General features: G+C 40.4%; 1 protein-coding gene across 1 annotated transcript in view; it reads right to left on the bottom strand.

Annotated features, from left to right (window-relative positions):
* Positions 1–13559, bottom strand: part of cpne9 (copine family member IX) — a 96956-nt gene extending 83397 nt beyond the window's left edge. The window contains exons 1-2 of the mRNA XM_074642996.1: positions 13114–13559; positions 8801–8841 (exon numbers count right to left, since the gene is read on the bottom strand). Of these exons, the coding sequence (XP_074499097.1) occupies positions 8801–8841; positions 13114–13193 (121 nt within the window). The 5' untranslated portion in view covers positions 13194–13559. The remainder of the gene's footprint in view (positions 1–8800; positions 8842–13113) is intronic.
* Between the last annotated feature and the right edge of the window lie 3244 nt (positions 13560–16803).

The raw sequence follows: 16803 nt of genomic DNA, 5'->3' as shown, positions 1-16803 counted from the left end.
CTGTTAGACATTTGTGTGAAATTGTCATAGCATATGAATTCTTGAGTTATGGCCAAAAACTTGTTTTGTGCACTCGGACCATCATAGGGCATTGGTGGCCTAAAGGTTAGAGAAGCAAGCTTGTGACTGGAAGGTCATTGGTTCAATCCCCCGGACTGGCAGGATTAATCTACCCCTCCCTAATTACCACCACTGATGTGCCCTTGAGCAAGGCCCTTAATCCCAACTGCTCCGTTGAAGCTGCTCAGTGGCCAGCAGATCAAACTGTGGTGTAAAACTGTGTAACTGTAATCGGGGCATTCCTGAAAAAGAGAGGATTGCTGTCAGTGAATCTCCCCTGAATAAATAATGGTAAAAAAAAATAAAAATACTAATGCTGTGTTCACACCAAATGCGAAGCGAATATTCACCCTGCGTTAATTTGTGTTTATTCTAGGGCTGTCAAAGTTAACGCGATAATAACGCCACTAACTCTTTAATTTAAAAAATGATAATAATAATAATTTCTTTTTAGGTTGTAGCGGGTTCAGTTTTAAAGCTAGAGTGAAGATACTGGTATCAATGAAACAAAAAAAACCTAAGGAATCCATTGTTACCAACCATGTCATACTAGCTTGTCGCAAAGGAGAAAGATAACACTCCAAACTTGAGCTAAAGGTCCCTTGACCTCTCACCTCAATATATGTGAATGTCAATGGATTCTATGGGTACCCACGAGTCTCCCCTTTACAGACATGCCCACTTTATGATACACACAGTGCACACTGACACACTGACAGCTGTTGTTGCCTGTTGGGCTGCAGTTTGCCATGTTATGATTTGATCATATTCTGTATACTAAATGCAGTACCTGTGAGGGTTTCTGGACAATATTTGTCATTGTTTTGTGCTGTTAATTGATTTCCAATCATAAATATCTATTTGCATAAAGCAAGCATATTTGCTCACTCCCATGTTGATAAGAGTATTAAATACTTGTCAAATCTTCCATAGTCAAGTCAGGACACTGAGACACTGACAGCTGTTGTTGAACATGATCAACTACAATATTGACGTATATAATACGTGCTCCACTCATAGAAAACTCTACTGCATAATATCAAGCGCTTCCTAAAGCAGCTAGAGGTGAACCGTCAATCAGCAGCAGATTGAAGGCAGCCAGTTTTCAGCCATCTCATACGGTGTGTGTCAGTGTGGAAGACCTTCAGCGTGAGTGAAGAAGACATGAAGCTATAATTTGTCACAACTGTAAATACAAAATAAGCCGTGGAGAAACAACCTGAAAAACATTTGGAACAACTAACTGAATCAGACACTTCGTATATTGTAATTCATTCTCATGATACTGCTCAGAGCAATCACAGTAACCGGCTCCTCTGCTGACAGCACAGAGCTAAACGGCTCCGTTAACGGAGGTTCCATTGGGTAACATCATGTTCATGCTCTACTCAGTAAAAATGGCTATCGGGCGATGGTAAACTATAATGCTATCATGATGTGTTCAAATGTAATCTTGTGAATTGTAGTTTTGGGCGAGAAACTTGAATAAATCCAGTTGTTGTATAAAATAGATAATAGAGAGAGAACTATGACCTAACACCAGCTCTAAGCAGCTTATAATACATCATCAGAACTACTAATGCCAAGATTTTTTTAGTCAAAGCAACTATTTAAATAAAAAAACAATCATTTATTTCCTAATCATTTGAATTGTGTGTTTTCATGCAAATAACCACTATAGATGACAATAACAAAGTAAAAGGATAACATTTAGAATTGTTGGCGGTTGGGACTTCCGGTGTGGCGCTGAAGCAGATGGCTGCTTGAAAGAACCTCTCCCAATCGGTCGGTTTTAATCCCCTTAGAAAAATAGCTGAGACATAAAATTAAACTGAAGTATAACATGGAAGGGGAAAAGCAAAAAAAGGGTAAAGGCAAAACAGGCTCCAGACGCGAGAAAAGTGAATTAGCAGAGGAAAACTACGGCGATGAAGAAAGTCACGGCAACAACGGCGAGGCGGGGAAAGCTAACGAGGCGGTAGCTAGCTCGGACATGCAGGCTATCTACAATGAGATCCGGGCGCTCAGATCTGATCTGAAAAGTGATATGAGTGAATTCCGACTCTCGTTTTGTGAAGACATAAAGAAAGAGTTGAAAGAGTTTAGGGGAGAAATCAACCAGAAACTCAAAGAAGCTACAGGTGACCTGCAGGCCACCAAAGTCAGAGTGGCGGAGGCGGAACAACGCATCGCCGGTATTGAAGAATGGGATGCAGCGGCGAGAGAGGCACTTATTCAGACGATGGAGACTCAAGAGGCTCTGCAGGCTAAGCTAACTGATTTGGAAGCTCGCTCTCGCCGCAACAACCTCCGCATATACGGCGTGCCGGAGGGATCTGAGGGGAACAACCTACCGGAGTTTGTGACAAAGCTTATAAAGTCAGAGCTGGGCCCGCCGATAGCGGAGATGGACCTCGGAATACAGCGCTGCCACCGGGCTCTCGCTCCAAAGCCTCCAAACGATGCACCACCAAGATCACTGGTGATCTGCTTCCTCGAGTTCAGAATGAAAGAGCAGATAATGCATACTGCTTGGAGAAAGAAAGATGTCCGTTACGACGGGAAGAGGATCTATTTTGATCAAGATTATCCCTCCGACATTTTCAAGAAAAGAAAGGCATATGTGGAAATACTGAAGGAACTTAAAGCTAAAGGAATCCGTTTCCAAACGCCACATCCAGCCAAACTGAAGGTGTTTTTTGACAGCGGTACCCACACCTACGAGAGCGCGGCAGAAGCGGCTAAAGACTTGAAGAAGAGGGGATTCTCCATAGGACCCGTCAAGGAGCCCGACTCTGCAGCGGTGAAACAGCGGAGACTAGCAACGTGGGAGAAGGCAGGTGCGGGCCGCCGGGCTGTGGACCGAGAGCAGATACGGGAGAGACTACGGAGTTTTCAACGCAACCCCCCGGGAATATTCGGCGCTGACGAGTGATACGTTGAGGGTAATTATAACGGGGCTTATCGGTAAGTGGACGGAGCCATACACCTCCACGATGAGTCACTTGAATGACTGATAAAATAAATGTAAAATCCGACCTCGAAAATTACAATGGACGGCTCAGTTATGAGTAGACTGACAGTGATACCGTGGCACTAACACTGGGCCACTAAACAACAGAGACAAAGTCATATTGTTTTAAACTAAGAGGCCACTCTGCTATTTTAGTTTCAACCAGTTTATTAAGACATTTGATATAATTTCTCCTGGAGCTTGCCTAAGTTGAATCTTTATACCGGCCGACTGGGAACAGTTCTGAACATTACCTGTGCAGAGTATTTTCTTTTGCACTGAGGGGAGGCCCTTGATGGACTCAAGGATTCCCTCTCAATTTGAGGCTTTATTCAAACCTCGGACTTGGAAGTCTTTTTCTTTTCTTTGTTGTATGTTCTTGTTCTATTATGATGGTTCATATACATTGTTCATTGTATTTACTAGGATGTCATGGGTAAGGTTACACAAGTGCACAGGATTTGAATTAAACACATGCATTATCAGGACTACAGGATAGTTACACTTAATGTCAATGGGTTGCATAATCCGATTAAAAGGAGTAAAATCATTGCTAAAATGAAACGAGAAAGGATGCAGGTAATATATTGGCAGGAAACCCACCTCTCTCCACCAGAACATGATAAACTGAAAAAACTTGGATTCCAAAATACTTACTACTCATCACATAAATCTGGAAGGAGGAGGGGTGTGGCTATTCTGATCCCAAACTCAGTCAATTTTGAATTTATGTCTGAAATCAAGGATAAGGAGGGGAGATATGTCCTAGTCAGGGGAAAACTAGATAATAAAGAGGTAACACTATTTAATGTATATGCTCCGCCAGGGAGTAACAAATCCTTTTTTAAGAAGATATTTAACTTGATAGCCACAGAATCATATGGTACTCTAATATGTGGTGGAGATTTGAACGTTCAAATTAATCCTAAACTGGATACAACTAACCCATCCCAAAAGAAACATCCAAATGCCACAGTGGTCCAGCGGATGCTCAAGGAACTGGGTATGATTGATGTGTGGAGAGATTTTCATCCATCGGAAAGACAATATACTTACTACTCCTCATGCCACTCTATGTACTCAAGAATTGACTATTTATTTATGTATAAATCAGACAGACATAGAATTAAAAATTGTAATATAGGGATTAGGGATGTATCTGACCATTCAGGAGTATACTTATCTTTACATCTAGTTAATCAACAAAAAAATACACTCTGGAGACTCAACACAAGTATTTTAAATGACAAAACAGTCCAGAAACAGATTCAGAATGAATTTGAAATGTATCTTCAAAATAATGACAATGGAGAAGTTTCCACAAATACTCTATGGGACGCAGCAAAGGCTGTGATTCGAGGTAAAATTATCGCTGTCACAGCTTTCCGGAAAAAGGAAAAACAGAAAAGATTAACCGATTTACAAGAAGAAATGAAGTCCTTAGAGATCAGACATACAAAACAAAGAGACCCACAAATATTGACCAGATTAAACTAAGTTAAACAAGAAATAAATGAGATATATGATGAGGAAATAGAAAAGCAACTCAAGTTTGTCAAACAAAAATACTACGAGACAGGACCTAAAGCAATGAAACTCCTCTCCTGGAGAATACGAAAACAACAGGCAAAGAATACAATCTACAAAATCAGGAATCCTAGAACACAAAATGTCTGCAGTGACATAGAAAACATTCAACAATCCTTTGAACTATACTACAAAGATCTTTATACCCAACCGGCAAGGGCAGATACACTAGCAATGGAGAGATTTCTAAACTCATTGGATTTACCATCTATAGGAGAACAACAGAATGAAGCAATGATGGCTGACATAACAGCAGAAGAATTGGACAGAGCTATCTCAAGGTTGAAATCAAGTAAGGCCCCGGGCACAGATGGATACCCGTCTGAATGGTATAAAGCATTTAGACCACAAATAATACCTATACTGCTTAACTGTTTAAATCATACATTGAGAACAGGAGAAGCCCCGCAATCATGGAGAGAAGCAGTCATCTCAATAATTCCAAAAGAGGGAAAAGATAAAAAGGAATGCAGTTCATATAGACCAATATCAGTCCTAAATGTAGACTATAAATTATTTGCTTCAATCCTATCTAAGAGGCTAGAGGTCATCTTACCTGAGTTGGTAGATCTAGACCAAACAGGTTTCATACAAAACAGACAGACACAGGATAATTTAAGGAGAACATTACAAGTTATGAGCCATATTACAACAGAAAATATAAATGCAATGCTTGTCAGCCTTGATGCCGAAAAGGCATTTGACTCAGTGGGTTGGGAATACCTGTACAGGGTGCTTGCCAGGTTTGGCTTTAAGGATGGTTTTATTAAGTGTATTAAAGCGCTATATTCCTGTCCAATAGCCAAGATTAAGGTTAACGGACACCTGTCGCAAACAATCCAACTAGAAAGAGGGACGCGCCAGGGGTGTCCCTTGAGCCCTGCTCTGTTTGCATTGTATATTGAACCCCTTGCCCAAGCAGTTAGAGAGGACTTGGAGATAAAAGGGATTACAATCAGAGGGGAAGAACATAAGATCTGTATGTTTGCTGATGATGTCCTGCTGTTCCTTGCGAGCCCTGAATCTAGTATTCCTAAATTGATGAGCCTTCTAAAAACATATAATTCATACTCTGGATATAAATTAAATATCCAAAAAACTCAAGCTCTCACTTTCAATTTTATACCCCCTCAAGATATGAGAAGGAAATATCACTTTAAATGGAATTCCCCCTCAATAAAATATTTGGGAATAAATTTAACAAAAGACATGTCAAAACTCTTTGAAAGCAATTACGGTCCTATCAATGAAGAGATAAAATCAGATATTTCTAGATGGACGTTGTTCCCATTAGACATGAGTAGTAGAATAGAAATAATTAAAATGAACATGTTACCGCGGTTACTCTATCTTTTCCAGTCATTGCCTTTGGAAGTACCCCAAAAACAATTTAACGAATGGGATAGGATGATTTCGAGGTTCATCTGGAACAGCAGGAGACCTCGGGTAAAGTTCAAGACACTACAATTGTCAAAGGGGAAGGGAGGGAGAGCCCTACCATGCCTGCAGGATTATTATTACGCTGCCCAATTGAAACCTTTAGTGTGTTGGTGTGCACCAAACTATGAATCCAAATGGAAGACATTGGAAATAAAACAGATAGATACTCCAATACAGTCAATACTAGGTAACAGAAGTCAGGCTGAAAGGAGCTATAACAGATTAAACCAGTGGACCCTATTTTCAGTTAAGCTGTGGTTTAGGCTGCTGAAGAAATTACAATTGGAGAAACATGCGGGGGTCTTGGGTTGGGTAGCGTATGATCCAGGATTTGAGCCTGCAATGTTGGATGGGAGATTTAAACTGTGGGTTGGGAGAGGTATCACGTCTTTCTGTTCAGTCACCTCAAAAGGTCAACTACAGAGCTATCAGGATTTAGCAGATACATTTGGACTGGAAAAGCAGGACTTTTTCAGGTACCTGCAAGTTAGAGATTACTTTAAGAAAAAAATACAAAGCACAAAAACAAACGATTACAATTTGATTACTATATTCTCTGATGCATATACAAAAGAGAGAAGTAAAAAGTTGGTTTCCAAACTATATGGAAGTATACAAGACTCTAAGAAGCACTCTACAAACTACATTAAACAAAAATGGGAGAAAGAGTCAGACTCACAAATAACAGAGGAGGACTGGACAGAAATATGTGAGACTCAGGCAACTACTACAAACTCGGGATCCTGGAGGGAGTTTGGATGGAAGAACGTAGTGCGATTTTTCATTACTCCTAAATTAACAGCACTGCAAACAGACACGCAGAGCCGGGGCTTCTGTTGGAGGCAATGTGGAACCTCAATGGCTGATCATTTCCATATTTTTTGGGCATGCCCTAAAATACAGCCATATTGGCAAGAGGTGGCAACTGAGATCCATAAAATAATTGGAATAAAGTTAAAATACTCATTCATTACACTATACTTGGGAAAAATGCCAGAAATTGTCTTTCACAAAGATAAATATTTAATAAAGATTCTCTTGGCAAGTAGTAAGAAAGCCATAACGCGAAAGTGGTTGCAGACTGATCCTCCAACATTAGAACAATGGCGGGGTATTGTAAATCAAGTGTATTGTAATGAAAGACTCACATTTATTTTAAGGCTGGAATTGGAAAAAAGTATTGAGTACTGGGAAAAATGGATTGTGTATTTACACCGTTGATTGAAGTGTGACATTTTATATTAAGATGTATTTACAAAAATGTACTGTGATTTGATATTGTAACACCCATGATGACCTCATGTTCTTTGTTCTCAAATAAAAAAAGAGTTTAAAAAAAAAAAAAAAGAATTGTTGGCGGTTGGAATGTAGCACAACATGGAAGTGAAAGCAGCGCTCTGTCTATTTAATATGTGAAATAGCAATACAAATATTTTGTCCATAAAATCTACGAATAATTGTGATTTCAATATTGATAAAAAATAACCATGATTATCATTTTGGCCATAATCGTGCAGCCCTAGCTCTGATACATGCTCCAGAGTCTTGCATAAGAGAAATATCTTTCCACTAAATACCAATACAGACAGACCTGGACCTCCGTCCTCCAGGAGATTTAGCCTCTCTAACAACTTACTTCAGTCCAAGGGGGCTTATTGGCATGGCTAACATACCTTTACATTACTAAGCAACTGTGAATTAAAATAAAAAATCTGGTCCTCTCTCTAGGTTCCATGGTGGAGAGGAGGTCGTGTTACTCGGGCTCTATCTGTTAGGTGTCGAGAGGAGGTCGTGTTGCTCTGGCTCTATCTGTTTGGCGATGCCGGGAAGCTGCTTGACATCCTCCTGGATCCACCTTCTCACATGTGTTCACATTATATGTATTATTTTTTGTCATATGGATTGTCTATGTTGTATTTTCATTATGTTGTTACTCTGTACACACAACATCTATTGCACGTCCGTCCATCCTGAAAGGGGGATCCCTCCTCTGTTGCTGTTCCTGAGGTTTCTTCCATTTTTTTCCCTGTTAAAAGGGTTTTTTTTGGTTAAGTTTTTCCTTATGCGATGAGAGGGTTGTACTGTAAAGGACAGAGGGTGTCATATCCTGTACAGATTGTAAAGACTCACGAGGCAAATTTGTGATTTTGAGCTATACAAATAAAATTGACTCGACTTGACTTGAATATAATACAACCAGCCTTGTGTTTTTTAACTGTACTGTCTTCCAGCTCTGAAATCCTCCTTCCCTGAACTTCTTCCCCTGTCATTTTTTCAGCACCCAACATGCTGAAGCTCAGCCAGCCTCACATCCTGACCTTTCTTCAACCTTGACTTTTCAGTCCCTCCTTAGTCTTGTCCTTGTTCTTTATTCTCCCTCCTCACTCTTGTATTTTATCAGCAGAGTTGTCACCCATCGATAGCTCTGACCTTCTGGCTTATTTACCAGTGAAAGAGCTAGAGGAGACCATTCATTACCACTTCTTTCACTGTAAGGAAGAACGCTGGCATACACAAAGCATGTCGAAATTACTTAAAAAATGCAACAAATGCATTTCCCAGATTGTTTTTTTAAATGCAAACTATTAAATATAAAGTTGATATTCAATAAAATAATTTATTCTCTAGTAAGTAAGAATGAGCGATAAAATAATGATGTATTAATTCCAGCAATTCAGACAGTAAAGATTTCATACGTACCAGGGTCTGACTTGGAGAATGTGTCCACATCCAGCAGACTCCTGTGGAAACAGCAGAAACGCAGGTAAAAATGGATCCTTTCTGCATTTTTCATTGTTTTGAGACAATGTATTCATTTCCTGAATGCCATTTTTCATTCCTTTTATTTTTTCGCTCCCCTGAGTGTTTCTAATAGTCTCAGCTAAGTCCCCGAAAGTTAGGTCATGGGCAGATTTAAATTGCTCCCCTAGAAACTAACATCTAAAAATACTGTGCTGACAACCCTTTCACCGAAATGCGAGCCACAGGAAGACATATAAGATAATGTAGTCTGCACTAAGTTACTATAGTCAAAGTCTGATGAAGACCCTCAGGAAGAGGAAGATGAAGTAGTAATACATGTTAATGTTAGTGTTAATTAGTGAGCTGTAAAGATGCTGGTAGGCAGATTTTGTTACCTTTAGACAGAGCCAGGCTAGCTGTTTCCCCCTGCTTCCAGTCTAAGATAACCAGCAGCTGCTGTAGCATTTGTCATTATGTAACTAAAGGGGAGACACCCCGGGCAAAGAACGTATATTGCTCAGAAGTGAAAGTCAATTCTGCGTTCCATTGCAACGCCAGCGCCCAGCAGCAGAGCTACGCTTCCGCCATTATGGACTGAAAGCGACTACCGGATGGCAGTAAAACGTCCACAAAATTATTTCTATTCTATTGTCATATTTAATGTCTCTACCAAAATGGCCTGTGTTGAACAATAAAATATTATAAATATGGATGTAGAAGAGGCTGTGCCCGGTGCTTTTGCCCTGCGTGTTAAAGTAAATAGCCTAACGTTACAGCTACGTTCAAATCTGTTTATTTTGTGCATGCTACCGGCACTACTAGCTACTGGCCGATAGCCGGTTGTTTGGGAACAGAGACGTTAATACATCCACCGTGGTCCAGGCTTACAGCATACAGCCCATGGGTGTTTTATAAGATCATAAAAGTGATGAATTACAGCCAATATATCCATTATTACAGCCGCGTACAGCTAACAGGAACCGGATATGTCATTTAAGCGTGCAGGGCGGTGCAGTCCCGTGGGTCTGATGCACGTTCATTATGCCAAGGAAAAATAACTCCGGACTCAGCTATTAGTGAATTTTACAACTTTTAGGACATAATGATTTAAATGAGTTTGTACTGGGAAGTTCAATTACCTAAAAAAATATTATCCTACATTCATGGCTATGGACTCATTGGCGTATTCAGTCCAAAATGGCGGCAGTGCTACCGCAGCGCCATCTAATGTCTGTTGCCAAAAAAGCACTGGAATTTTGTCTCTTTGCATCTGTACTCTTTGCCCCAGGTAGATATCACCATGAAACTTCCCCGGTTGATTACATACATTGATGATTTTATTTTTAAACATGAAAATGAGGCATGATCCTATGCGCTAATTTGTATACATTTTCCTGAACAGAAATCTGAACATTGGATAAAACCAGCTTCAAAATTCTTCATTCGCTCATTTTGTTGACATAGAGTTAAAGGTTTTTACTGAGGAAATTTTGGATATCTCTTTGTATCACTTAAAATACCAGAAAATACTGTCAACAACAAAAAATGTTCGATAAATCAGGCTATGAATGATAAATGAACAAACCCCTCTATAAACACCTTCAGAATACAGAATGAAACTGGACAGTTTGGTGTATGTTAGTTCTATTGAAGAGGAGGTTTCTTCAGTGTCTGAGAAAAAAAAATATTTTGAGAAAATGGCCTTTAAAAACATGTATTGTAACAGTTTTTGCAAGACATTACAGGTGAATATGGTAAAACATTTCAACTAATAGATACCACCATGAAATCTTTCTGAAATTGTATGTTTGAATATGCAAATGAGAAATTATCTAATGCTAATAACTTTTGATAAATTTAGGAGAAATCTACAGACTCAAATAGACATAGCATAAGTATATATAATATAACATATTACAATAAACACCTAAATGTGTATTTTGGATGTTTTCTTTGCACTATAGTCTGAAAGAAGACATGTTATGGAAGCAAAAGAGCCCAAAACTATCCGATCAGACCCCACACACCCCGGCCACTCCCCATTTGAACCGCTGCCGTCTAGCAAATGGTTAATAATAATAATAATAATATCCTACACAAACAGACTGAGGAACAGCTTCTTTCCCAGAGCTGTGGCCTCCATCACACCCCTCCCTGCCCAACCACAGAGCAGCTTACAGGAACTGTGACTATACAGACACACACATACATATCAAGGACTGTGGCACACACGCACACCCACACACATACACCAAGGACTGTGACACACACAAACAGACACGCATCAAACACACACACACACACACACACACCTCCACCCTCAAAGACTGCAACCACAGACAATAAATTATTACAGATTATAAAAAAACAAACATTTTTCTTTAAAAATCTGTCTTTAACATCCAGCCCTGTAAATTTGTACCTTTGTAAATGTATAAATTCAAATTTAAGCGCTGTTACTACTGTTTGTAGCCGCTATTATTGTTTTATATGCAGCTATTATTGTTTTATATGCAGCTATTACTGTTTTTTATGCAGCTATTACTGTTTTTTATGCAGCTATTACTGTTTTTTTTATCACTCCTTTTATTCATTTATTTGTTTTAATGTTAAATACAATGAGGGAAGCCTGCAACATGTCATTGTACCTGAGTATAATGCCAATAAAGATCATTCTAATTCTGAAATCTCATAATTGATCAGTGCATGGGGGTATCTCGCTGATTTCACAAAATAATTTAAGACAAAAGGGGAATAAAAATGCCATAAATTTACAATACACTGTTGTGCAAAACCAGGGTCGAACTTGAATAATCCGTAAAATGTCTGGCATGTAATTCTCTAGTTGTTTTGAATCTTTTTCTGGGGGGGAGAAATTAAATCACAAAGGTCTCTGAGCCCACTCCATCTCCCAGGTCTGGGCTGTCTAACTCAGGTGTCTGGGCACAAGTCTGACTGATCTCAGGAGGGACTCTACAGGACCAGCAGCTATTCATTATTCAGGAGTGGATTGAGCCAGTCAGCACACCGCCAGGCAGGCAGGTTGACAGCCAGCAAAACCACGGCTGACTTTTACTGCTCCGTCAGTCAGTCACCCAGCCAGCCAGCCAGCCAGCCAGTCAGTAAGCAGAGCAGCTGACCGTTCAGCTATTAAGCAGCCTCACACCGAACAGTGAATCCAGGTGTGCTATTTTGTTGCTGAGGTTCCTAAAATCAATATTTACGATGTATTCTGACAGTGTTTCTACGTTTATGAAAATGCAACATGCAGTAGACCATATATAACCTGATGTTTGACAATTCACCTACAACATCAATAATCAACCATGCATGTCCTGTGAATATCAGTGGTGATCTACTGGGTCACCGGCTGCACAAATCAAGACATTTACCTGAGAGCAAAGGGCACCAGGTCATGCATGGGACACACAACACAGATAGATAGATAGATAGACAGACAGACAGACAGACAGAGAGACAGACAGACAGACAGACAGATAGATAGACAGACAGACAGACAGACAGACAGACAGATAGATAGATAGATAGATAGATCACAACCACAGTCCATTCTGTTTTAGTCCTGTAATAATATTGCACATGTTGAATTTTTCACATCTCAATTAGCACATTTACTATTTGAATTATTTTTTTTATTAAAGAATGCAACATTGCAACTTGCACACTTTGCTAATGTATACAGTGGGTTATTCTATGTTAATAATTTAGATTTTTTAATGCTAGTTGTAGTACTTAGTCGAGTATATTTATAGTGTATTAAAATATTGTATTTTAGTGTTGACAAGTACATTTTATGTAGGCTACTGTTCCTGTGCATTACCTGGATAACCTGCTACTGTAACATATTGATTTCCCATTGATTTGGGATCCCATTGATTTGGGATCAATAAAATACATCTATCTATCTATAGATACCCTTTCTTTTAAGATGCTGCACATGCACACACATGCTTTGGGCTGTTACATAAACAATTTGAAATGTTATAAAAAAAATGTAGGTTTGTTTTGAGAGGAGGTGGAGATGTGGATGCACGTTAGGGAACAACCTCAGCAGGAGGTATCAGTGTTCACCACACACACGCACACACATCTAATTAACTTCCATCACTTTGATGCTGCTTATTGCTCATAAATCTGAATTCCATTTCCATTTTCGATTTTTTTTTTTTTTTAAGTGATGCAGACTTTTACTCTGGGTTTAACTGAAACGTTAATTATATGTGTAGTATACTAAGAGTTTGAGACCTTACCGGCACGAAACAGTAACTTCTATTTTAGTTGCAGGGACTCTGGTGTTGAGAGGATCGAATTCCCCTATTGATGCCATCATCTCGACCCGCGACGCTAATGAGCATCCGCGAAGAAAGAAGAAGAAGAGGAAGAGGAAGATGATCTAATCATTAATCATTCACTATAGGATCGTGGTTGCAGTAAATCCATTGTCGAAGAATCTTCTTCTGGTGTTTCGCTTCTGAAGCAGCGGAGGAGGGAAAGAGAGAGAAGAGAGAGAGAGAGAGAGAGAGAGAGAGAGAGAGAGAGAGAGAGAGAGAGAGAGAGAGAGAGAGAGGTGGTGAAAGTTGTGAGGCAGATTTAAAGTTAATTCATCCTTCATGCGTTCACGGTGCGCTCCCGGTGTCTGTCCGGTGCTGAGGAAGAGGAGGAGGAGAGCGCAGCCAGCTGGAGGCACCGGCAACAGCATGGTGCTCTCTCTCTCTCTCTCTCTCTCTCTCTCTCTCTCTCTCTCTCCTTCCCTCTCTGTGTGTGATTTATTCACTTAAACCAGTAGGCAGTATATTTTTGGCATCATTGGGCAAAAATTCCATAACCTTTCAGCATATTGTAATTCAAGTGTTCTGAGAGAAAACTAGACTTCTGTATCTCCTTATGGCTCTGATTTCAGGCTTTAAAAAATCTCAGGTCATTTCAGAGAGACAGCGTTCCTATTGGCTGTGCTCCGGCTGGTGGGCGGTGCTTGGTATTTCCTCAACTGATCTCAACATGGCTGCAGGGTCGCAAACTTTCTCATTTTACAGCTAAACAGTACACTACAAGATGTTTCTGAAAACATTTGAGGAGAGAAATAGGCATTACAGTAACAGGATATTGATTCATGTTTGATCAGCACTGCCTAGTTTGACCGTTTGATCAAAGTTCGTGAGTGATTGACAGCTGCTCAGAGACGACAAGGCTCCAGCTCGGCTCTGATTGGTTGTTTTCCTCGGGTCTGTGAAATCTTGCAGATGTCATAGGAGCACCGGAGGACACCGGAGGAACGTGATATTTTACAGATTACCTGTCTCATGCACTACTGTCAGGATATACAGTAGTAGATATATCATATCTGCTCCAATCTGCCTACTGCTGCGTTAACCTTGCACAGCAGCTGAATTCGCAATGTCGCAAGATCAGGTGAGAATCAGGAGATCAAATGTCACACAAAAATCCATCTTGTCACGGTACATGTCCACAGAGGCGTTTTTTTTTTTTCATCACAAGGGATCGCCTTGCCTCCCAGGATTGGATGCTTGACGGGCTGCTATGAGACACAAGGCATTCGGCACCTGATTGGATGAACGCTTTACCTCGTAGGCTGATGCTCTGAGCTTTCAAACCGGAACCAACATGGCGGCTAATTTGGAAACTTTCTTCTCCTCATGAAAATAGTTCACTGAAATGTGTTTCTGAAAACATTTTATGCGATAATTAAGCCATGCACTTGCTGAATCCGTCTTTATTTTAGATCGACGGTTAGTATAAAAGTTTCTCTGGTGTTTCCAGAGGCGGCAAGTTCATAAAGTAGCCTAGACCTCAACTTCATGCAAATGAGGAGCGGCCAACGTGACGCCCCATCTCTCGAATCGCGCCGCCACGCTACCAGAATGCATTGCACGGCTGCTTACATAGAATGAATGGGAAGCGTGGAAAGGGCGGAAGCTGTGGACATAAGGCTTCAAGTAATGGTACATGTCTGTGTTGTGTTCTAGTTCCCAAAACGTGGACTCAAGTGCAGCACACAAAACGAGAGTCTTTAAAGTGAACAAAATAATATTTATTTTGCAACAAGCAAAGGTTCCAGGTTGATCCAGGAGCAGAGTGCAGGCGTGAGCAGGCAGGTAGGTAGCAGCCACAGCTGGCAGGTAACAGACCTGAGCACAGAGCAAACAACAAAACACGAGATAAGTCCAAGAATCAAAACACGAGAGCAACAGCAAAGACGAGAGCCAAAATCTAAGGGAGCCTGATTTAGAATACTATACCACTGTGGGTGACGGTACGATCTGGCGATGAGTTGCAGGAAGACCGGGGTAGATATACTGCTGGTGATTGGGATGAATGATTGCAGCTGCTCCTGCCTTGCCTGCCCAGGAGGAGGGGGAGGAGGAAGGCCACACCTCCCGACACACTGACAAACTAGACAAACCAGGGAAAACACACAAGATACAAAAGGGCAGGGAAACAGAGGAAACAAAAGGAAACACTAGCCTACAGGCAGTGCTATCATGACAGTCTGTATATATACTGTATAGTGGTGAAACATTTGTCAGACAAGAAAAAAACTTCTCACACAGAACATTACATTGCAAACAAAGAACTTTGTCCCGTACCACTAGCTTGTATTGACAAATTAAATCCACAGAATATAAATATTCACTTCACAAAACACAGCTCACGTTTTATAGAATTATCCAAACAGAGGAAGTCATTAAAAAAATAAAGGATGTTTTTACGAAAAACAAGCCTTTAAATTGTTTTATAATGAGCAATAAAACAGGAAATTGATCTTGTATTCAATCTTACTGAAATCACACAACAAATAATAAAGCCCCTTTTTCACTTCAGGGACAACATTAAACCTGCCACCCTCTATAGTTCATACCTGAACGTCACATTTATTTGTGATTTATCATAGCAAAAATCATAGGGCCATCTTTCCTTATATGTAAGAAACATTTTTGATGAATATTGCACAGTAAACTGTTTTGAAAAAAATAAGAACTACATCAATCAAGTGAAGTAAACAATTCACTTCACTTATACGCAGGGATGACTATGCTACTAAACTGCTTTCTAGTCTGTTCCAAATCATCTCACATTTATGTCTGACTGGTGATGGATAGATGCTGCATTTCTTACAGCTTCACCAAATTTTGGAATATAAATCAAACCATTTACTCCTGTGTATTACACAACAGACCGCTGGCCAAGAGAGACCACTAATGGCTGTGAGTATGAACATGGCTGGATTACCAACCAGGCAACGTGGGCCCCAAAGTCCAAGTTTTACTGCAAGTCAATTCATCTTGGAAGTTTGATGTATTGCAAATGTGTTTGGGCGCAGACCTCCGCCAAGGTGCTTGACTTTAAAAACAGATCACAGCTCACAGCTGGCGGTACCGTGAGGTGGTCGGCTTGTTATCAACACGGTGTGTTTCCGTGTAACGTATTGGCGGATGCCTCTCTCATTCAGCAGCCTTGTTATGTCTGTATAACGTTACACTACGTTGTCTCTCATCCTGTCATCTACCGTGGACGTCCAGCAGCTCCCGCTCCTGTCTCGCCACACATCCACACAAGTATCTCTCTGCTCGAAGGAGGAAGAAAGCGGGGTCATGCGTCTTCAACGAGTCATCAGTCACACTGCGCATGTGTTATACCCTGTGGTCTCAATGCTCAGGCGAATCGGAATCCTTAAAAATATTCCTGAATCTGGATCATGATCCGGATTGCCAAAAAAAACTAAAGAATTGTTCATTGTGCCACACCCCACCCCTCCAAAAGATTTCATTCAAATCCATTGCGAACTTTTGGAGTAATCCTGCTAACAGACAAACAAACAAACAAATCAACGCCAGTGAAAACAAAACCTCTACCGAGGTAATAAATAAAGAGTGGCAGGTGGAGATGGGGGAGAGGCCCAATTTTTTCCCCAAGGGCAGTTT

Source organism: Sebastes fasciatus, chromosome 8 (genome assembly GCF_043250625.1).
Source record: "Sebastes fasciatus isolate fSebFas1 chromosome 8, fSebFas1.pri, whole genome shotgun sequence".
In the NCBI taxonomy this organism is placed as follows: Eukaryota; Metazoa; Chordata; class Actinopteri; order Perciformes; family Sebastidae; genus Sebastes; species Sebastes fasciatus.
The sequence above is the reverse complement of the archived record's forward strand: the minus strand, read 5'-3'. Positions and strand labels throughout refer to the sequence as shown.